The sequence below is a fragment of the Macaca nemestrina genome, chromosome 15, assembly GCF_043159975.1.
Source record: "Macaca nemestrina isolate mMacNem1 chromosome 15, mMacNem.hap1, whole genome shotgun sequence".
Lineage (NCBI taxonomy): Eukaryota > Metazoa > Chordata > Mammalia > Primates > Cercopithecidae > Macaca > Macaca nemestrina.
This window is the reverse complement of record NC_092139.1, coordinates 38,556,542-38,579,725: the sequence shown is the minus strand read 5'-3', so window position 1 is coordinate 38,579,725 and position 23,184 is coordinate 38,556,542. Positions and strand designations below refer to the sequence as shown.

At 45.7% G+C, this 23,184-nt stretch overlaps 1 protein-coding gene across 6 annotated transcripts in view; it reads left to right on the top strand.

The window, feature by feature from the left end:
- Positions 1 to 23,184, top strand: part of LOC105481564 (solute carrier family 23 member 2) — a 147,158-nt gene that overhangs the window by 118,650 nt on the left and 5,324 nt on the right. For all 6 annotated transcript variants that reach the window (XM_071079632.1, XM_071079629.1, XM_071079628.1 and 3 more), the window contains 6 exons: positions 8,014 to 8,134; positions 8,623 to 8,779; positions 12,906 to 13,053; positions 15,098 to 15,203; positions 19,984 to 20,113; positions 20,813 to 20,950. In XM_071079632.1, the coding sequence (XP_070935733.1) occupies positions 8,014 to 8,134; positions 8,623 to 8,779; positions 12,906 to 13,053; positions 15,098 to 15,203; positions 19,984 to 20,113; positions 20,813 to 20,950 (800 nt within the window). The remainder of the gene's footprint in view (positions 1 to 8,013; positions 8,135 to 8,622; positions 8,780 to 12,905; positions 13,054 to 15,097; positions 15,204 to 19,983; positions 20,114 to 20,812; positions 20,951 to 23,184) is intronic.

Sequence of the window (23,184 nt, the reverse complement as noted above, 5' to 3'; positions counted from 1 at the left end):
CATCCTACTAATCCTGTTCTGTGTATTAGAACATGACGTACAAATAAAAGTGAACCATAGCAGAATTGTTTTCTACACTTTACAAATTAAGGTGTGTGAAAATACCAAGTTTTTTTCTTTAAACAAGGTTTGAAGGAGGCACATCTCACACATAAGCATGAATATTCATCATCATGCTTTCCCAAAACTGTTCCTTTTTTGAGATGGAGTCTTGCTCCGATGCCCAGGCTGGAGTACAATGGCGCTATCTTGGCTCACTGCAATCTCTGCCTCCCGAGTTTAAACAATTCTCCTGCCTCAGCCTCCCAAGTAGCTGGGATTACAAGCACCCACCACCACGCCCAGCTGGTTTTTGTATTTTTAGTAGACACGGGGTTTCACCATGTTGGCCAGGCTGGTCTCAAACTCCTGACCTCATGTGATCTGCCCACCTGGGCCTCCCAAAGTGCTGGTATTACAGGCGTGAGCCACTGTGCCCAGCCCAAAATTGTTCTTAATACTCTCATTTCTCCAAATGTTGGTCAAAACATTCTTCACACCAGCAGAGGTGGGAAGATGGCATGGAAGAATATTCTTTCAGCAAAATATAATTAATGCCAAAATGGAAAAACAGTAGGTATAGTACAGTGAAATTTGAAACCAGTAACAATGAACAAAACCCACAAAGCACTTAGAAGCTTAAAAAAAAAAGTGTTAAATATCTCTCTCAGAGGGGAAATTGAAAATTTGCAATTAATTACTGATAGTTTAGGAAATGATGGCAAGAACAGCACCAGTCACACTTAGTAGCCAGAGGTGTTCTCAAGAAAATTCACAGCCTTTAAAGCAGATACAGCACATGAAGAATTTCACTAGCTAAGAAAACAGTACAAAAAAATGAACCTAGTAAAAGCAGGGGGAATGAATTAATGAAGATACAGAAAATGTGAAACAGATAGAAGTGGTAAATCTGAAAGCTGGTCTCTTGAGGGGAAAAAAAAACCCAACGGAGACAAACTTCTGGCAAAGCTAAGCAGGATAAGAGGATGCCTGTGCAGGTAGATCTGCCACAGATCCCGTCAGAGGGAGCTAAACTGTTACCTCCCCCCAAATTAAAACAAAAAGTAAGAAAATAGTGGTTTTCAGAAAAGCCTAAGTAACCAAAATTGATTCCTCCTCACTGTAAGTATGGGGGTGCCTCCAAACTTGATCCTGGCCCTTCTCTCCATGCACTTCCCCCGAGGAGATCGCATTTCTTCGAAGGTGAGTATTTCCGCGGAAACCTGTAGTTCAGTCAGACCTGTGAACTCCAGATTTACAGAGCCAGCCCCCAGCTTGTCCTCTCCACTTGCTGTTACACAAGACATCTTCAACTGTAAATGAAAAAAGCCCCAGACTTTTGACTCCTTTCCAACCCCCGAAACCAGTTTCTTCTGCCTTCCTCCTTTCGGTAAATGGCACAACCGTGCTCTCAGTTGCTTCAGCCAGAAATGTCTATCTGCTCTTGAGTCTTCGTTTCCCCTCATCCCTCACACAGCCCGTCCTGCCCTTCCTCCTCCAGAACAAGTTCTAAAGCTGCTCTCTTTTCCAGGCCTTCACTGCCATCACCGTCTGCGAGCCTCGCCCTCGGCCGTTGATTCCTCACTGTCCCCAACTTCTCCCTCATGTCTCCCAGGGGTCCTCCTCTGTCCCCTCCTTTTGAAACATCAGTTAGACACAAGCTAGAATTCTGGAAGCTTTGGGGTCTTCTTACTGTTCCAATGTGTGGAGCCTCACGTGCTGCCCTTGGTGGGTGTGTGTGCATCTCTTGGCCTGGATACCTGGAGCCCCTTTGCTCTGGGCACCCAGGCATGCAGAGGTGGGACATGATCTTGAATTATTTAGATGCCTTCCTCCACTCCACCCTTACTTGTCTCTTTCTGTAACCTCTTCTTGAAGCCTCCTGGACTCTTCCTCTTTCTTCTCCTGTTTTCTATCTCTTTGTCTTTCTTCTCTATTTGTGAGAACTATCTTTTGCTTTATCTCTTATTCCTTCTGCCAAGACTGTCATTTATGCCCTGGTGTTTTTTCAGTTTCTAAGAGCTCTTCTGTGTCCTTGGGCTGTCAGCTCTGTGAGGGCAGGGCCTATGTGCTGGGCGGGTCACTTCGGCACCCCCAGCACCTGCCCCTCCCATGGCTGAGCTGGCGCTCAGTGAGCAGGTTGTGAACTAATGAAGAAAGGCTCAGGAAGCCCCGTAAACCCATGACCACAAGAGCAACCAAAATAGTCCTTATTGAAGGACTCTGATTCCTAAAAGAAGCCCTGGGTCCAGATGGTTAGACAACAAGTTCTTTCAGTCTTCAAGGAGGAGAGAATATATGCACCGTTTAAACTGTTCCAGAGCTCTGTGAAAGGAGGGAAACTCCCCAGCCAATCTTAGCAGCAAATTCTGACTGAACTAATACAAAAGGAGAGCCATGGACCATCGTTTTCTTTCCTGGGGTTGTGTTAAAAACAAACAGATCCTGAGCTGATGGATGTATTGTGGCACATTCTAAGCAACGAGCCCTGAGTTCAAATGTCTTCAGGTAGCATGCTCAAGTTCTGCATCATTCTCTACTGTAAGGCTCCTTCCAATCTTTAAAAATGCAAATGTGCAAAAGACTCTATTCACCTTCAGAAAAGGGCCTTAGTGTCCAGCCCTGTCCACCCTTCATTTGTTTTTTAAATGCCACACATCTATAAGCATATCTTGGTAGACTATTCCTTAGAGCATGTTTGGGAAGATGCTGCTACGGATAACACAATGAAAGAACAAGGCATAATGTGTCATTTCAAGAATTCACAGATGGTCAGATATTAAAGTGTGTTGAAATCGATCGTGGCTGCGTGGTAGGTTTTATTTTATTTTTTTTAGTTTTGAGACAGGGTCTCACTTCATCACCCAGGCTGGAGTGCAGTGTCACGATCTCAGCTCACTGCGGCCTCTGACTCCTGAGTTCAGGCGATTCTTATTCGTCAGCCTCCCAAGAGTACCTGGGACTACAGGGTAGATTTTACTAATAAGCTCTTATTGATAAAAACTATGGTAATAGTCCCCTCCCCTAAATTTTATTTGTAAAATTCAACCTACGTCCTTGCTGCAAACTTAGCAATGTGAGAACAGAAGGAATTTTTTTTTTTTTGAGACAGCGTTTCAGTCTTGTTGCCCAGGCTGGAGTGCAATAGGGCAATCTCGGCTTACCGCAACCTCCACTTCCCAGGTTCCAGCAATGCTCCTGCCTCAGCCTCCCAAGTCGCTGGGATTACAGACATCTGCCACCACTCCCAGCTAATTTTTTGTATTTTTAGTAGAGACGGGGTTTCATCATGTTGGCCAGGCTGGTCTCAAACTGCTGACCTCAGGTGATCCACCCACCTCAGCCTCCCAAAGTGCTGGGATTACAGGTGTGAGCCACCACACCCGGCTGTACAGAAGGATCTTTATGTATAAGATAAAAATGCCTCATACTTGAATGATGAAATATTCAAATCAGGAACTTAAATAAGCTTGTTTATTATCACTGGTATCATTTAAAGTTATTCTAGATGTGCTAGTCAATGTATAAAACAAGAAAGTAAAATAATGTGGATCCATACCAAAAAGATCAGAGAGGAGAGGGGATGGTGACTTGCCTGTAGAGGAATTAAATACATTCCACAGCTTCATAAATAATATGGTGGTCCTGGGACAGGGATAGACATCGGTAGAGCAGAGTAAGAAGAACAGAATCAAAGAAAAATAAATATTTAGTATAGATGACAGTCATATTTGAAACCAGTAGGGAATGGACAAATTGTGTAGGAAAAACTAACTTTTTGGGAAAAAGTTAGACTCCTAATTTATATCAAATTATATTTCAGTTGAACTAAGACTTAAATATATAAAATAACCACGAAAGTGCTAGAAGAAAACCTAAATAAGTATTTAATCCTAAGGGAGGGAAGATCTTTCTTAAAGCAGATATTGAAGAGAGAGAGAAAGAAAGATTTTACTACTGACACATTTAAAACATCAAAAAGCACTGAATTAAAAACAAATCTGGTATGGTGGCTCACACCTGTAATCCCAGCACTTTGGGAGGCTGAGGTGGGCAGATCACTTGAGCTCAGGAGTTCTCAACCAGCCTGGCCAACATGGTGAAACTCCGTCTCTACTAAAAACACAAAATGAGCCAAGTGTAGTGGCAGGCGCCTGTAATCTCAGCTACTCCGGAAGCTGAGGCACATGAATCACTTGAATCCAGGAGGTGGAGGTTGCAGTGAGCCGAGATTGCACTTGAACCCAGGAGGGGAAGGTTGCAGTGAGCTGAGATTGCGCCACTGCACTTCAGCCTGGGCGACAGAATGAGACTCTGTCTCAAAAAAAAGCTGGGAAAATACTCATAAAAATGTCACAAGAAAGGCTAATATCCCTAACTTGTAAAGAGTTCTACTGGTTAAAAGTGAGAGAGGCCGGGTGCAGTGGCTCCAGCGTGTAATCCCAGCACTTTGGGAGGCCAAGACGGGCGGATCACGAGGTCAGGAGATCGAGACCATCCTGGCTAACACGGTGAAACCCCATCTCAACTAAAAAAAAAAAAAAAAACTAGCCGGGGACATGGCGGGCGCCTATAGACCCAGCTACTCAGGAGACTGAGGCAGGAGAATGGCATGAACCCAGGAGGCAGAGCGTGCAGTGAGCTGAGATCCGACCACTGCACTCCAGCCTGGGTGACAGAGCGAGACTCTGTCTCAAAAAAAAAAAAGTGAGAGAATCCCAGTGGAGTAATGGATGAGGAGTGTGATAGGAGTAGCCATTTAGCAAAAAAGGAACTACACCTAGCTCATTAATGTGTGAAAAAGGTTTATGCTCCCAATTTATTAAAATGTGTATTACCTACATGATTCTGTTGGAATTGAGAGTGAATGAGTGGTACAAACCAAGTCACTCCAATACAGATGGGGTTTAGAGACAGAGTCTCAGGGAGGTTAGTGCGGCCGGTCAGTGACTGCTCTTTCTGGCACAGTGCGTGTGTCCTTGGTAGGACCTGCATTTTAAAACCTTTTTTTTTAAATTGACTTTTCTTATGGAAAATTTCAAACCTATCCAGAAGTGAAGACAGTAGTTTAATGAACCGCCATGTGTCAATCCCAGGCACTCCAAAACAGTATACTTTTATCTATAGCCCACTGTTTTTCATCCCCCTCCAATTCAGTTACATTCTAGGTATTTGAAATTTAACAGTGATTGAGCACAGAAATCTAAAGTAAAATAGTCACCTCCTACTCTATGTCTCAAAAAAAACCTCATGATTGTTAACTAGCAAAAAAGTTTGTTTTTATCCTTACATATTTTTATATTTTTATGCAAATAAGCACAAACTAGCATATATACAGCTTCAACATAATTTTATTTGCTTTTACCCCAGTAATTTGTTGGGTTTACTGCTCCTAGACAGCATGTTTACACTGATCTCTTTCTTTCTAAATCTGCACAGTGTTTAATATAGTCTATAATTTATTCAACCATTTCTCAATTGATACTCATGCATGTAGCTTAAATTTTTGCTGCTACAAAAAAAAATTGTTGAAATATATACCTCAATGTGTAAAGACTGAGTATTAGAAGCAATGATGATACAGTTTTTCAATTAAAGCTGTTTATGTTGCTTCCGATGTACAGTATGGGAATTGTTAAACAAGCTGTGGTGTGTCCATAAAACAGAATACTAAAGCAGTTACTGAGGTGCTAATGCAAATCTCTGTCTGATGAGGTGGAAAAGCAAATAGGTGAGGCAGGTCAGGAAGCTGCTTAAAACTTGATGCCAGTTTGGCTTAGATGATAACCTGTTCATGTCTGGGGACAAGGAAGATGACAATGTGTCTTCCTCCAGCACCCAGCAAATATCCAGGGAATGAAGGCCATTCAGAACAGATAGACCACAATATTATATGGTTTTATCACTCAAGGGGGATTATGGATGATCTTCAGGGTTTTATTTTTTCTTTCTGCTTACCTGTCTTTTAAATTTTTTCTACAATTTAGTGTGCATTACTTGCATGACATTTTAAAGTAAAAGTTAGCAAAGGTAAACATGAGGTGAAAAGCATGCAGTGGAGTAGACAGCAGCCCATCCTGAGAGCTGAGGCTGAAACGCTTCATCCCTTTGCTCAGTTAAGATGTGTGGACATGGGCAGGTCTGCATCTCTAAGCTGCTGCCTCTCTGTCCCAGGGTGCCCGCCCCCAGGTGTATTTGAGACTAAAAATAAACTCAAAGTAGACAGGTTTTAGAGCAGAAAGAAATAGTCATGTTCATCCGCTGCCTAATCTGCTTTCTAAATTTGAGTTGCCGATTTGGGCCTGAGATCTGAGTGTCCCTCCTCAAATTCTGTGTGGTCTCAGTCGCCTCTTAAATGTGCAGGTGTGTTGCCTGAAATAATGATGACGAAAATAGCAGACTTGGGGCATCTTCGGATCTCCTAATATTCACTCTGAAACAAATAGGTAGCATTTTTTTTTTCCCAACATGAAAATTATATGTAGGTCTAAGTTTAAAATATTCCAGTTTTAGTATCCCTTGTTACCATATTGTTTTGTGTTAAACTTCACTATCCCGGAGGAATTGAAATAACATGGGCACTGTGTGCGTTTTCAACCTTGAACTGGTACTGGCGGAGACCCCCGATGGATCACCAGTTCACTGAAGTGCCTGAGTAGGCGGGGAGACCCGTGGAGCAACACACGCCTGTTCTCCAGCCGGGATGCCATCCACACCTCATGAGGAATGTGACAGTGGAGTCACACTTGACCGGCTGTCGATGGAGCTAATGATGCCATCTCAGCAGTTGGAACTGTGCCCAGGAACAATTAAGCTTAGCTTTGACTGAGAACCTACTCTTGCTGCCAGCTCTACTTCAGGTCTTAAGTGAAGGAGCGAGACCACGTGGAGGCTTAGACGCATTGTTGGGCACCAGTTTTGTTTTGGTGATGAGTAAATCCACCTGGGGAATGGGAAGTGGCCCCACATCTGCCAGCTCCATGGGACACCAGACCGATGTCACGGACTGGTGTGTCAGGAAGTGCCGTGGTCCTGCTGTGGAGGAGTCGGCGCCTGTCGCTGCCTCCCATAGCACTTAGTGCAGTTCAGTCAGGACCGTGAGGCTCAAGGAGAGGGACTTCTCGCAGCCCAGCCTCCCTGCCCTGTGACCAGGGTGCCAAAAGGAAAGAGTTCAGTTCAAGCCACAGAGCTAGATTCCTGGCCTCGCAATGCTGCAACCCTAGCCGTGTGATCTTGCCCCCTCTGGCTTTGTCTCTGTGAAAAGGAGACGATCATAGAAGCCACCCCATAAGGTTGAGATGATGCACAGGAAGACATTAGTGTAGTGTCTGGCACACAGAAGCCTCTCAGGAATGTTATTAATACTGAATTCTACTGTATGTAGTTTTCTTAAACAGTGAAGCTTCACTTTTTGCTCTTTTAAAAGTAATTTATGCGTGCTGTAAGTAAATTGGAAAATACAGAAAAGTGGGAAAACTAGTTGCAAATCATGTAACTACTCAAAGCGAATCCCTGGGAGAATTTTGGATCATGTCCTTCTTACCTGTTTGTGTGTACATGCAGTAGTTTCTTGGTTTGCTTTGTAGTTAATTCGTAGTTCGAATCTTACAGTTTATGTTGTATCTGGCATCCTTTCCCCTTCCATAGTGTAAGCTTTTCCCATCAATGTATACATTCTTTGGGTTCTCTTATTCTAGTTAGGAAGAGCTGTCCTAAGGCATTTACCTCAGAATTTCATTTCAGTATCAAGAAATGCTAGGCAAGTTAGTTGTAACATCTTCCCCTAAAGTAGTGTTTCAAAAAGATGTACGTTCCAATAGATGTACTGTTTCTCAAATAGTAGTTCAGAGGACTAGCAGCTTTCTAGGTAAATAAATTGAACACTATGTCAGTTTTGCCATAGAAGCTTCGAGTGTTATTTTACAACAGAGACATAACAGCTTTTGACCTAGTTTGTTTTCTTTCTCTCCTCAGGACAATATTCCTAGTATTACTGTTTTCTCAATATGCCAGAAATGTTAAATTTCCTCTCCCGATTTATAAATCTAAGAAAGGATGGACTGCGTACAAGTTACAGCTGTTCAAAATGTTCCCCGTGAGTAGCTGGCTTCTTCCCCCGCTGATATTTTTGCCTTTGGATAATACGTAAGATGATTAAGGGAAGGGAGGGTTTTAAGCAGGCGCCCCTTGGGGGATCACGTCTGTGCAGTGATATCAGGGTACTAATGACCACTCAAATCATCATAGACTTAAAGGTTCTGATTGTGAAATGAGAGCACATCCTTTTAGCAGTGCCACAGGAAGGGGACACTGTCGTTGGGACTGAGTGAGATTCGACTCCACGTGGCCTCTGCAGGCACAATGTCCATGCTTGTTTTACTAGCCAGACTTTGGAATGGGTAAGATAAATTCACCTGAATGAAACTGCTCTCTCAGTGAGATTCCATTCAAGGAAGAATATGTCTGTAGAGTGCTGACTGTGGTGGGCTCTGGGGTGTGATGTTCAGACCGCGGGAAGGAGTGTTTTTTGCCAATACCTGTGAGCCCTGCTGGCCTGACAGAGCTTCCCCTTGACCACTCCAGATCATCCTGGCCATCCTGGTATCCTGGCTGCTCTGCTTCATCTTCACGGTGACAGACGTCTTCCCTCCCGACAACACGAAGTATGGCTTCTACGCTCGCACGGATGCCAGGCAGGGCGTGCTGCTGGTAGCCCCGTGGTTTAAGGTTCCGTACCCATGTAAGTATTCTGATGGCCAGAGGGGTCAGGAGCCCAGGAGGGCCCAACTGAGAGGGGTTGGAAGTTGGCAGAACAGCTTTCTTTGTCCCAGAATGTGTCCTGAGGGTCTTGCCATTCTGGTCAGGAGAGGATTAGACAGCAAGTAAGGGAGGCCCTGTCCTCAGAGAGCAGAAGCCAACACACAGAGACTGACTGGCTCCCTTCTCAGATTAGCTAGCTGTCTCTTTTGGATCTGCTAGGATGAAATCCGGGACAAGGTGTCTCTTGCCAGGTTGAGGCTTTGGTGGCCAGGATTTGAGGGCAGCTGTTTAGATAGGCAAGTATAGAGCTGCTTGGTCCCAGAGCTGCCAAAGTGGAAAGACGTGAGTGGGAACAGCCTGGGGATTAGCAAGCAACCTGCTCAAGCATGATGGAATTTATATAATCTCTTAATGGGCAGCCATAATCTTTTAAATTTGGCCACAGCTGTAGAGGTAAGTTGATAGTCACTAGTGGCCAAAAGCTGCATCTTAATTTGAGTGTTGTGTAACTCTTGGGGGTGTGAATGCATTCCCTAGCTGGGGTGTCACCTGGACTGGTAGCTAGCCCTGTCTAGGTGATCCCAGTGGTTGTTACCCACTTGGTTCCATTGTGAAGACTCTAGTCCCAGCGTTTGGGTTTTTATTAGAATTGGGGCCTGAGCTTAGTCAGGTTCAGCCCACTTCTTTCCCTGTTTAACCATCTTACTTTCATTTTTTATAATGGCAAGGAGAAAAAGAGAGAAGCCAAGAATTTTAAGGTTGGGTTAAAGAGGACTGCTCTGAGCACGTTGAATGATGAGTGTTGGCTGTTCTTTTTGTTCTTAATACACTTAGGAAAGCTTTAAAAAGTTTCGTCTTTCAGGCGGGACACGGTGGCTCATGCCTGTAACACCAGCACTTTGGGAGGCCGAGGCGGGAGGATCACCTGAGGTCAGGAGTTCAAGACCAGCCTGGCCAACATGGTGAAACCCCATCTCTACAAAAATACAAAAATCAGCCAGGCATGATGGCGGGTGCCCGTAATTCCAGCTACTTGGGAGGCTGAGGTGGGAGAATCGCTTGAATCTGGGAGGTGGAGGTTGTAGTGAGTCGAGATCGCACCACTGCACTTCACCCTGGGAGATAGAGCAAGACTGTCTCAAAAAAAAAAATAAATAAATAAAAATATTATCTTTCTAAAATAACTTTCTATCAGATGGTATGGTTTAAGTATGCACTTATACAGACCTGTTCTTTCTCCAAGAAAGAATGTGCATGGCTCATAAACATACCTATAGTCTGAGATAAAATGAAATTACAATTAGTTGATGAGGCAGTCAGGGCAAGGAGTGGGGGGAGGCGGGGGTGGCGGGTGGGTAGAAGCACCCACAGCACTTACACGGTGGTCTTCTGCTTGTGTGGGCAACTCCCAAGGTGGGTGCCAGTGGGAGCACAAGCTGGGCTGTCCAGGAAGGGCAGCTGTACAGGTGCTGGGGCCAAAGGGAGTTCACTAGGACCCAAGGGGCCCTGCACAGGAAGGCAAAACTTAGAGCATCTGAGGTTGTGCTGGCCATGAGCGAGCACGTAGGGCTCCTGGCCTGCTGAGGGCTGGTGCGGTACCAGAGCTCCACTAGCTAGAAGGCCACCCCCAGGGATATAGTCGTACTACTCTGTACATATGTAGTGCTCTCCAGTGCTTTGTCTCAGTCCGGAGAGAGGCTTTCGAATACCTGAGCCGTACTTTTCAGTGTTTAGTACACTAGGCATAATCTGGACTCATAATCTGTAATATAGATACCTGGAGCAAAATGTCAACAGTGCTGAGGTTGAGAAGCCCTGCTGTCAAGTAACAAACTAAATGGAAGTTTCTTGGTAAAAGGAGATATGAAATAACAGATTCAAGATAGAAGGCTGGAAGTCAACAGGGTCTTTAAGAAAAAAATATATATATAGATATAGATCTAAAGGAAAAAGGATCAAAATAAGAATCCCCCCTCAAAATCAAGACACTAAACTGAAACCAGAATGCTACAACAATAACATAACAGTATAAAAGATAATTTAGAAAAAGCAAAATGTTGCTTGGTATCGAAGGCCTCTGAACAAGGAAAATCCATTCCAAATTAACCTGGAGCTGATATGTTGAGCAGGCCTCTTGCTGGTGGCATAGGGTGTGTCGAGCCCCGTCCATCAACCTGTGTACTTTGTACCCCTGACCAAGGGCCGCCTCTGCATCCCCTGGCTGCTCCCACAGAGTGAACCAGCCCGAGGCAGGAGCAGTTCTGCCCTTAACCACACTCCAGGCTTATTCTGCACGTCTGACTTTGTATCCTTTCTCTTCCCAATCCAGTGGTTGCTCTAGGCTACCTACAACACAGACCAAACCCCTGAGATGGCTTAGATGGCTTTTGGAACCCTTCCCGAACTTGCCTCCTGTCCCATGCTCTGCATGAGAGCTTTGCATCCACCAGAACACCTTCTTTCAAACCCCACCCCCCTGACCCTCCCCATCCCTGGAGGGGCACCTCCTCCTCAGATCCTTCGCTGGCCAGGGCCTCACTTTGCCTTTTCCTGACCTCCTCACTGGTGTTCCTTGTGACCCAGCTCGGCTTGCATCCACTTTTGAAGTTGAGCCGTGGCCCTCTCCCCGGATCTTTTGGAGTGTCGTGTGCCCCCAGCTACATTGTTGGCTCCTGTGTGAGAGACCATGTTTTAGCCATCGTTCTTTTCCCACTGTGCTTTCTCCTCAGTGGGTGTATTATAACTAATGCTTCAAGTAAAGAAGGGCTACTCCTTTATCAAAGGAATCTATTCATTCTCACACTGAAAGAGACCCATGCTGTTTTTATTAAATAAGATCTATGGCTTTCAAGTCCAAATAAATATACTTGTAAAGAAAAACATATCGGCCGGGCGCGGTGGCTCAAGCCTGTAATCCCAGCACTTTGGGAGGCCGAGACGGGCGGATCACGAGGTCAGGAGATCGAGACCATCCTGGTTAACACGGTGAAACCCCGTCTCTACTAAAAAATACAAAAAACTAGCCGGCCGAGGTGGCGGACGCCTGTAGTCCCAGCTACTCGGGAGGTGGAGGCAGGAGAATGGCGTGAACCTGGGAGGCGGAGCTTGCAGTGAGCTGAGATCCGGCCACTGCACTCCAGCCTGGGTGACAGCGCGAGACTCCCTCTCGGAAAAAAAAAAAAAAAAAAAAACATATCTAATGAGGGATTAAGTAAATGCCTCACTTTGCTTTTGGAAACTATTTAATTTCATAACTTGGTTTATGATTTAAAAATAAGGTTCTGGTATTATAGTAGAGAAGGACTATCCATACATTATGGATGTTTTACTGTTGGGATTTAAATTTAGCTGGTGATTTCTCACTGCTTTTTTACTTGATGCCCTCCCCTGGGGAAGGCCACTGCTGCTTTGTACCCTGCTCTGTGCAGCAGGGTTGTAAATCCCTCATGCAAATTTCCCAACACGGCAGGCCACTTTCAGTTGTTATTTAGTAGACGCCGAGTGTGGCTTGGAAGCAGGAAAGAGAAGTTACAGCCTCTTCCAGCCCAGCGTTCTTCCTGTTTTTGTTTTTGTTTTTTTTTTTGAGATGGAGTCTTGCTCTATCACCTAGGCTGGAGTGCAGTGGCGCAGTGTTGGCTCACTGCAACCTCTGCCTCCTGGGTTCAAGTGATTCTCCTGCCTCAGCCTCCCTAATAGTTGGGATTACAGGCACACGCCACCTCACCTGGCTAATTTTTGTATTTTTAGTAGAAATGGGGTTTCACCATGTTGGCCAGGCTGATCTCGAACTCCTGACCTCGTGATCTGCCTGCCTTGGCCTCCCAGAGTGCTGGGATTACAGGCATGAGCCACCGCGCCCAGTCACGATGTCTTCTTTTAATTAAAGACACGGTGTGGATCAGTCTTCATTATGGCCCTCTTCATCTAACTTAGCAACTGTCCCAGGCCTCTGGTGCTTAAGATTTTAAAATGAACAGTTTCCACCAGCTCGAGAATCTGAGTGGATCTTGTAGAGTCTTGCAGCGTTCAGAAGGACTTTGGTTAACTGGTCCTGGTCACTTTGGCCTGCTTCTCTAGGAGCATTCATGGTTGTTTTCCTCCCACAGTTCAGTGGGGACTGCCCACCGTGTCTGCGGCTGGTGTCATTGGCATGCTCAGCGCGGTGGTCGCCAGCATCATCGAGTCTATTGGTGACTACTACGCCTGTGCACGGCTGTCCTGTGCCCCACCACCCCCCATCCACGCAATAAACAGGTATGTTCCTGAGAAGGCGAGTTCCTGATTGGTCCCAGCACCTTGTTTCTTTGTTGTTAGGTTCAGATTACCTTGAAGACAAAACCAAGAGTTTCAGCACAGCCCAGCCAAGCAGCAGGACTCTCATGACTGTTTGACACATCATTGCCCTTGTTCACTTTCATCTTCCTCGTCCATGACGTGGAACAGAATTCCTACCCTTCCTTAACTGCAGTGACATCAAATAACACACTCTCTGCGAAACCACTGTAAGCCTTAAATTCAAAAACCACACGCCAAGCACCATACTTGTTCTTTGCTGTGTGTGTGTGTGTGTGTGTGTCATTTGGAGAGACAGATAGGTAAAATCAGTGTAGCTCTATGTGTGTATATATATGTGTGTGTGTGTGTGTGTGTGTGTGTGTGTGTATATATATACACACACACACAGAGAGAGAGAGTGAGTGCTACTTTGAGTTTCTGTTATCTTGCTTTTCCAACTGTTCTTTTTTTTTTTTTTTTTACACAAACTGAAATTTTTCTTGCGAGCAAAACAAGCTCTTCACTGTTTACAGGTTTTTTTTTGTTTGTTTCTTTTTGTTTTTAATTAAAAAAGACCCAGGGTCTCACTCTGTTGCCCAGGCTGCAGTGCAGTGGCTGTTCACAGGCACAGTCATAATGCACCACATGCTCGAACTCCTGGGCTCAAGCAATCCTCCCCCCTCAGCACCCTGAGTAGCTGAGACTGCAGGTGTGCACCACCATATTTGGCTATACAGCACTATTTCTACGTTGCAAAAATTACCTGTTTTTTTCCCCTGTGTTTCCCCACCCAGTCTTGGCTGCCACAATCAGACAGACAGAAAGCAAAAGGATATCATTTTCTCTCCCCTGTAGTGGAAACCTTAGCAGCAGGCAGTAGTAACTGCTCCAAGTCTGTCAATTAGATACATTCCAACTGTCCCCAAGGGTAAGCACTGTGTAATCTATGCTTGGTTACAGTTTATATAAACAGGGACAGGGATAGCAGAAATGAATGAAATCTGGGGGATCTAGGGTTTATGAACTATGGGGTTTATGATCTCAAAACATTTGGTCTTTAGCTTTTGGAAGTTGTTAGATAATTGCCCCTGAGGAGTCTGCAGAGAAAAGAAAACAGCCCAAATCCTCTTCTGTTCTCCAGCCAGCTCTGCCACCCCAGAAGGGACTGTGTGTGATGAGATCAATGGACTGGGCCTTGGCTCTGTTAGAGGGTTTTCAGTCCTAATATCCACATCTTTCTCTAGTGGAGCTGCTGCATATGATTAAATACCTGTATATCAATATGTTTAAAAGTGTCAGTACTTGTGAAATTATAAACCATTTCCTTCCTGATGAGACTGGATTTTAACAGTAAAGGATCACATCAATGTTTTATTTCCATAGACGGCCCATGTTTGTCTTGATGGCTTTATTTTCTGGCTAAAATCCTTTGCTTTCATTTGCAGTGATTTTAAAAACACTCGAATCTAACGTGTGATTTAGAGGGATACTTCTCAAAATGGAATGAGCTTTGGGGGTTCTATTAAAATGCAGATTCTGGCCGGGCGCGGTGGCTCACGCCTGTAATCCCAACACTTTGGGAGGCTGAGGCAGGCGGATCACCCTGAGGTCAGGAATTCCAGACCAGCCTGGCCAACATGGTGAAACCCCGTCTCTACTAAAAATACAAAAATTAGCCAGGCATGGTGGTGCAAACCTGTAATCCCAGCTACTTGGGAGGCAGGAGAATCTCTTGAACCCAGGAGGTGGAGATTGTAGTGAGCCGAGGTTGCGTCACTGCATTCCAGCCTAGGTGACAGAGATACTCTTAAAAAAAAAAAAAAAAAAAATGGAGATTCTTTTTTGCTTCAGCAGGTCTGGGGTGGGGTCTGAGATTGTATTTTTAATCCCCCTTCCAGGAGATGTGGAAGCTGCAGGCTCTGGACCACATTTTTGGATTGCAGATGTGTAGAGGCTATTTCAGAATGAATGCATTATCCCGTTGAATGAATGTTTTTCTTTCCTTCATTTCTTTACATTTTAGGGGAATTTTCGTGGAAGGCCTCTCCTGTGTTCTTGATGGCATATTTGGTACTGGGAATGGCTCTACTTCATCCAGTCCCAACATTGGAGTTTTGGGAATTACAAAGGTACACAGATTTTTCTAATTAAATGATTGGGCTTCTAAACATTCATCCATTTCATTGATCGGTCTGGCCACTGCAAGTTCCAAATGAGTGGGCCTCTGATTCTAAAAAATTATTTCTCTCCATCTCCTTTTTTTTTTTTGTTTAAGTGTTTATAATGCCTGTTTGGAAGTCTCTCCTCTCTTGCTGGTCCAGGTAGGGAGGCACTCCGTGCTGTCACTCCATCACGCAGTGTAGATATTTATAAAGCACCGACTCTGCCAGGCCACTGTTCGAGGCACTTGGGATACATCAGTGAATTAAAAAGTGGAGTTTACATTCTAGCAAGGGAAGACAGACAACCAACAGTCAGCATACTAAGTCCATAAATGATGCAGTATGTCAGCCAGTGACAAGCACCGGGGGAAACATGGGACAGGAAGCTTGGGGAGAGGGGGATTAGGTGTTAAATAGGGTGATCAGGTGACCTGAACACAGACCTGAAGGGTGGAGGGAGGGAGCCTGCAGATAACCTGGGGAAGAGCCTTCCAGGCCGGGGTGTGGCCAGGGCAGAGCCCTATCCTGGGAGTAGAAGGTCAGCAAGGAGGCCAGTGCGGGTCAGGGAGTCAGAGCAGGTGGGGTCTGCCAGGTAATTGAGGACCAGGTTACACAGGCAGGCAGGTAGGTAGGCAGTCACAGACTGCCTAAGTGGAAGGGGGTGCTGCAGGGAGCAGCTTGGTCTGATTTTTTTTTTTTTTTTTTAAGGATGGCTTTGACTGCAGTGATGAGAATAGACCATGGGGGGCTGGGCAAAAGGAGAAATGGGATCTCAACTGGGAGGTGTCACTAGTTTTAAATTAAGAGATGACCCACCATTGGCCATTGTACGTTGTGAAACTAAGACCATGAAAATTGGTTCACTGTCCTCGATGGCCTCCGTCTCGCAGGTCTCCCTCACCGAGGACTTGGGGTGAGCCCAGAAACCTTCTAGAACTGGTTGACCTCTGTCAAACTGGGAGGAGGGAGTGGATTTCGAAAGAACTCTCGCTTGCCATGTAAGATTCTATAATCAGATAAAGAGAATCAGATACTAAGTTTGATTAATCTTGATTGCAAATCCAGGTGACAGGGAGCCGCCGGGCATGCACGCACATACCTGGTTTGTTTGTTGGTTTCCCCAAGTTGGCAGGACCCTGCCAGAGCTCAGCCTCAGGTGTGCCAATGGCCCCATCTGCCTGTTGCTCCTGGTATGGGGGATGCGAGGAAAGGCTGTCTGAGGGGCACTTGCTCCAGCATCGTCCTGGGAGTCCTATTGCTGCCCATGGTGAGACGCCAGTGCTGAGCACGGGGAGATGAGGGAATGATCTCATGAGCACAGAATGGGGCCTAAGCCATGCCACTCTTTAGCCAGTTTGCTGCCATGAGCTTGCAGGCATATAACTAATCCCAAATAAGATAGCCAACCCTCTGTATCTGTGGGTTCTACCAACTTCAAGTCAAAAATATTGCTTCTGAACTAATATTGTTTGTTTCTGTACTGTTCTGCATGAGCATGTACAGACTTTTTGTTGTCATTATTCTCTGAACAATGCAGTCTGACAACGATTTACAGAACAATTACATTGTATTAAGGATTGTAAGTAATGTCGAGATGATTTAAAGTATATGGGAGGATGTTGGCTGGGTGCAGTGGCTCACACCTGTAATCCCAGCACTTTGGGAGACCAAGGTGGGCAGATCACCTGAGGTCAGGAGTTTGAGACCAGCCTGGCCAACATATAGAACCCCTGTCTCCACTAAAAACACAAAAATTAGCCAGGCATGGTGCCTGGTGCCTGTAAGCCCAGCCACTTGGGAAGCTGAGGCAGGAGAATCACTTGAACCCAGAAGACAGAGGTTGCAGTGAGCCGAGATTGTGCCATTGCGCTCCACCCTGGGTGACAGAGTGAAACTCTGACTCAAAAAAATAAAAAATGAAAAAATAAAGTATATGGGAGGATGTATGTAGACTACATGCAAATACTACACCATTTTATATCAGGGAGTTGAGCATCTGTGGTTGTAGGTATCTGAGGCGGGGAGAGTGGCGGTCCTGGAACTAATTCAAGGATCCCTAGGGACAACTGTGGGAGTAAAATTGTTGTAGATGAAGGCACTCTTAGGGGAAGATGGTTTAACAAGCCTCCTCTTTCTGCACCCCTTTAAAACACATCATCATATAATGTGACCACCAAGGTAGTTTGGGAAATCATTCTTTTTATTAAAATTTGAAGGGTGCTAGCTTACTCTGACAAGTTACCTTGCCAACACTTTTTAATGAGCTGATGTATCCCAAGTGCCTAGAACAGTAGCCTGGCAGAGTGGGTGCTTCATAAATATCTATATTGCATGAAGGAATGATGGTACCTGAGGGCCTCCCTACCTGGACCAGCAAAGTCCATCATTATCATTAATTTTCGTTATCGCTATTTAGCCCTTAGTTTATTTCTAGGAACAGAGCAAGTAGTATCTCGCTGACTGTCATCTCTTTGGTGGTGTCCAGAGGAAGGTCATTTCTCCTTGCTGCATTTTGCACCACCGTTGAAGACCAGAAACCCAGGATCTATTTTTCCAAGGTCCTAGAGGCAGAGCCACAGTTCAGGAGGGAGGTGCCAGGGAGATTCCAGGGAATGGACCCTGTGAGAGGGGACACAAAGGTCCTGGGGAAGTACCAGGAGGGCTGGGATTTTAGAGCTCTATCTCTGGTAGTTAGAATAAAACATAATAGGTACTTGGTCAGTATTCACTAAACAGAAGAATGGCTTAGTTGCTGCATATATTTTTGACAGCGTCAAAGGCAGATCAGTCTTCCAGATGTCACTTTCGTGTCAGATTTAGTTTCAGGTATCCCTGGGGCCAGTTTGACCCCTTATACCTAACAGGCCTGCCTGGCCCTGCCGGGAGTCTTTGCATAGGCTCTTTCCTCTGCCTGGATGGTCTTCCACTAGCGAACTCTTACTCACCCCTCAGGACCATCTCCAACAACCCTCCCCTACTCTTCAGATGTTTTCTTCCCTGTTGCTGGGCTCCCCCAACAGCAGGAACAGCACAGCAGTGAGATTATTTGATCAAGCTCGTGACTTACTCATCTTTGCATTCACCTGCCCCAGTCTAACAAGTCACAAGCTTGATCAAATAATTACATAGTTCCTCAAAAATGTTTGCTGAAGTTGGGGCCGTTAGTAAATGAAAGCCTTCCTTATTACATAGTAACAGGCAAGCACAAGTCACTTTTGCTTGATTTGTCAGTTTGAGTGATCTTTCCATTGCTTCCCTGCCTTCTGTGGTGTGGGGAGTCTCACGTTGGGATAATGGGACAGTGACTGAGTCCAGCTGGGCGGCTGTCTCTCATGTGCACAGCTTCAGATCAGGCTCTGATCAGGCTTAACCGGCTGACCCTGGTCCTTTGAGAGTTCTGTGCAGTGGTCACCATGTCACACACAGCTGCACCAGCCACGTGTGCCTGGTGGGCACTTTAGATGTGGCCAGTGTGCGTGAGGAATTGCATTTAAAATTTCGTCTTATTTTATTTAATTAAAATGTAAGCAACCCCCTTCTCCTCACTGGGGTCATACATAAATCCTGTGGACACTCCCCCAAACACTCTAGAACCTGCTTTACCCAGTTTTACATTCTTAGGGTGTTTTCCTGGAAGAGGAAGCACAGAATAGGGGCCCACAGTGCAGGATTCTTGAGCCCGATGCCAGCACCACCTCCCACTGTCCGGGTGACAGCAGGCTAGACAGAAGCTGCTTCGAGGCAGAGATCAGGAGTAGCAGATACGCCCTACGTGGTGCTGTGGGAGCCTGTAATGGGAGAATAGTCCTGGAGTCAGGATGCTTTTCAGAGGAGCATTTGGGTGATGTTTAAAACGATGCGTCTGGGATCTGGCTAGGAGGGGGCCACAGGGAAGGGTGTCCAGGTAGACAGGCCAAGGCCTGCCTGGCTTGCTTGGAAAGAGCCTCAGAAGTGGGCTTTATTTCATGAGTACCAGAGGATGCAGGCAGAGGACCAACCTCCCCAATTCCATGTGTTAGAAAGGTCACCCCGTGGCAGCATGGAGTGGGTGCAGGAAAGGCCAGAGGCAGCAGGCCCATGTGGGCGGCTCTCAGGTGGCATTGCGTGCCAGCTACCATTCAGGCAGTTTTATGCAGGTCCTGTTTAATCCTCAAAACAAAACCACGAGGCTTGTGCATGACTGAGATGAAGATCCTGAGACTCTAGAGGATATGGGACTGCCCGACCATACAGTTAAACGCGGGCTGGGAGAAGAGCCCGCAGTCAGGCTCCAGATGTCCTCACCTGTAGCCCCTTCTCTTTTCCACCTCTCACAGGAAGGGCGCCATGAGGAGAGGAGGTTCCAGACATGTCTGGGGGTTTGGTCTGATTTCCGGTGTGGGGAAGTTGGCATTGAGGCTGAAGCGCTTCAGGGAAAGTTGCCTTGGTGACGTGTGGTGCCGGGAACCCAGGGGATAGGCAGGGAAAACTGTGGCCTTTGCATTTGAGACACAGAGGGCCATCCCAACCCATGACTGTGCCAGGGCGGTAGACCCCAGGGGCTTGAGTGCAGGGAGTGTCACCAAGGCATGGAGATGCAGAGGGCGACCCTCAGGGTCCCCATAGTGGAGGTGAGAAGAGTGGGCTGAGGAGGAGGGGAAGGTAGCGAGCCAGGCCATGGGTATCTCCGGTCTGTGTTCTTTAGTAACTCCTGGTGATTTTGCATGGAGATCAGTCCCTGTTTCCTGGTCTCCCGTGTGTCCTGCAGGTCGGCAGCCGCCGCGTGATACAGTGTGGAGCAGCCCTCATGCTCGCCCTGGGCATGATCGGGAAGTTCAGTGCCCTCTTTGCGTCCCTTCCAGATCCTGTGCTGGGAGCCCTGTTCTGCACGCTCTTTGGTAAGACTCCCCTCTCTGGCTTTTTGCTTTACTTTTCCAGATTTTTAATAGGGATCATGGTGTTTTTGCTGACTCCCTTCAGTAAGAAGGTAATGATAAATTTCTGTTTTAAAATACAAAGGATATGCCTTCAAAAAATGAAAAATTTTATCACTCTCTGAGTTGAAGTTATATTAAAGATGGAACCAACAGTAAGATGTAATTGTGCTATGAACATTTAGATTAAATTTAATCTCTTTAGTATTTCTGGCCAGTTTAACTCAAATACCATCCCTCTGAATGGGCCACTTAAAACTGACCATTTTTACAGTGGGACTCTGGATTTGATCTCTGCGCCATTTCGCTGTAATAACCAGAGACATGCACCAGATATCTGGGTAGGTCTCCTTGTTTAATCACAATGTGTGTGTAGAGAGGGAACCAATGTCCTTAGTTTTCTATTTGACAAACAAAATGCCATGTGGTGTTTATGCTCCTATATAAGCCTAAATAGTGCTTAGGCTGAGGGTCATTTTGCTCAGAGCCTGGGGTGGCCACAGTCTGACCCCACACATCCCCCTTCCTGTCCCTGCACTGGTCTCATTGGTTTTTGCTGGACAGAGAAGGGGTGCCAGGGAGCCTGCCCTCACCTGCCCTGAGCAGTGGGCTATCTGCGCTGCAGTGGTACTAGAGCTTGTGGTCTGGTTTGTTTTTCTCCAGGAATGATCACAGCTGTTGGCCTCTCTAACCTGCAGTTCATTGATTTAAATTCTTCCCGGAACCTCTTTGTGCTTGGATTTTCGATCTTCTTTGGGCTCGTCCTTCCAAGTTACCTAAGACAGAACCCTCTGGTCACAGGTAAGGAAATGGGCTTTACATCTTGGAGTGGGAGCTGGAACCACAGCCACCAGTCCACACGCAGCTCTTTGCCCATTGGAGAGGACTTTGGGCCTCCAGGAACTGTGGTGCAGATGCGTCTGTGGATCTCTCTTGAATCTCACTTTTCGGCAGTTACCTGGAAGCCCTGTGGGCTTCCCACTGGTGTGTACACGTGACAGTCATGGATTCTGAGGTCTCTTTTTCACTGGGACCCTCTCCTTTGAGACAACACCTCTCTCTAAATCCTTTTGATTTCATTAGTCTATCTTAATAGACTAATGCTCCATTAAGATATTTTTTTGAAACTCAACTTCATAGACTTTGAACACGTTATTCTACAATTTTATATCCATCCTATTAAATCCTCAGAGCAAAATCATGTGGCTTGTGCATTCAAGATTAACCTTTTTAACTCCTCCTTTTGTTTTAATACTGCAATGTCGTGAAGAATGTAGAAAGGAGGAACCATCTCAAGACACAGCCATTGCTACTGGTAATATCTTAGCCAGTGCAGAATTGAGGAGCATTTGTTTATACAGATATTTTTTGTGGGTGAAATTCACATAGCAAAATTAACCACTTCAAGCAGTTCAGTGGCATCTAGTACAGTGTTGTATAGCCATCACCTCTGTCCAGTTTCCAAAACATTTCATCACCCCAAAATAAAACCTCAAACTCATTAAGCAGTAAATCCCCATCACCCCCTGCTCCCATCCCCCGGCAGCCACAAGTATGCTTTCTCTTTCTATGGATTCACAGTCTATTCTAGGTATAGTCTTAATATGTGGCTTTTTATGTCTGGCTTCCTTCACTTAGCATGTTTTCAAGATTCATCCATGTAGCATGTAGCAGTACTTCATTCCTTTTTTTGAGATGGAGTCTCACTTTGTTGCTCAGGCTGGAGTGCAGGCCTGGGCGTGATCTCAGCTCACTGCAACCTCCACCTCCTGGGTTCAAGCGATTCTCATGCCTCAGCCTCCCAAGCAGCTGGGATAATAGGCACCCACCACCACACCCAGCCAATTTTTGTATTTTTAGTAGAGATGGGGTTTTACCATGTTGGCCAGGCTAGTCTCGAGCTCCTGACCTCAAGTGATCCACCTGCCTCGGCCTCCCAAAGTGTTGGGATTACAGGCGTGAGCCACTGTGCATGGCCTCATTCCTTTTTTATGACTAGATAATATTCTACCATGTGTATATACCATAATTTGTTTATCCATTCACCCACTGATGGACATTTGGGTTGTCTCTGGCCTTTGGCTATTGTGAATATTGATGTGCAAGTATAGTCATTTATCATTATTCATGAAGTTATGTTCCGTAGAGTTGCCACAGGCAGTATTAGCAAATGTTGAACCATTGCTGGGGAAACACAGCCAGCAATGCCACAGCTCCTGTCTGGATGGATCTTCTGTAACATACACCACAGCCACCTAATGTGTAGGAACATCAGGGAGCACTTCACACCACTTGGTGGACATTTTAAACAGTGAGATCACCAACGGAAAGCACACGGTATGACAGACATGGCACTACATAGTCCGCAAAAAGGACTCTTGTTTACGGGATGAGACCAGAACAAGGTAGAGCGTCACCTTGTTTGACATCAGCCAGGAATGTGTGTGGCGTGGCTCAGATTTTTCACGGCTCTGTATACCCATGAAGGCACCAAGGGTATTCATTTTGGGTTTACAAATTTTAGTGTATAGGCAATTTCACAAACACGTAATTCACAAATAATCAGTGTGGGCCATATTTGAGTATTTGTTTTCATTTTTCCTGGGTATATACCTAAGAGTGGAATAATTGTTGGGTCATGTGGTAATTCTATTTTTAACCTTTTGAGGAACCACCAAACATTTTCATGGCGGCTGCACCATTTTACTCTCCTATTAGCCATGTAGGAGGGTTCCTGTTTCTCCACATCCTCACCAGTGCCTATGATTTTCTGTTAAGGATCATTCTGTCTTCAATGTGGAAACTGTGTGGATAAACGAGATTCTTGCTGCTTTTTACATTTAATATGTCATACTCGGGGCCAGGCACGGTGGCTCACGCCTGTAATCCCAGCACTTTGGGAGGCCGAGGCGGGCAGATCACGAGGTCAGGAGATCGAGACCATCGTGGCTAACATGGTGAAACCCTGTCTCTACTAAAAATAAAAAAAAAATTAGCTGGGCACAGTGGTGCGCACCTGTAGTCCCAGCTACTGG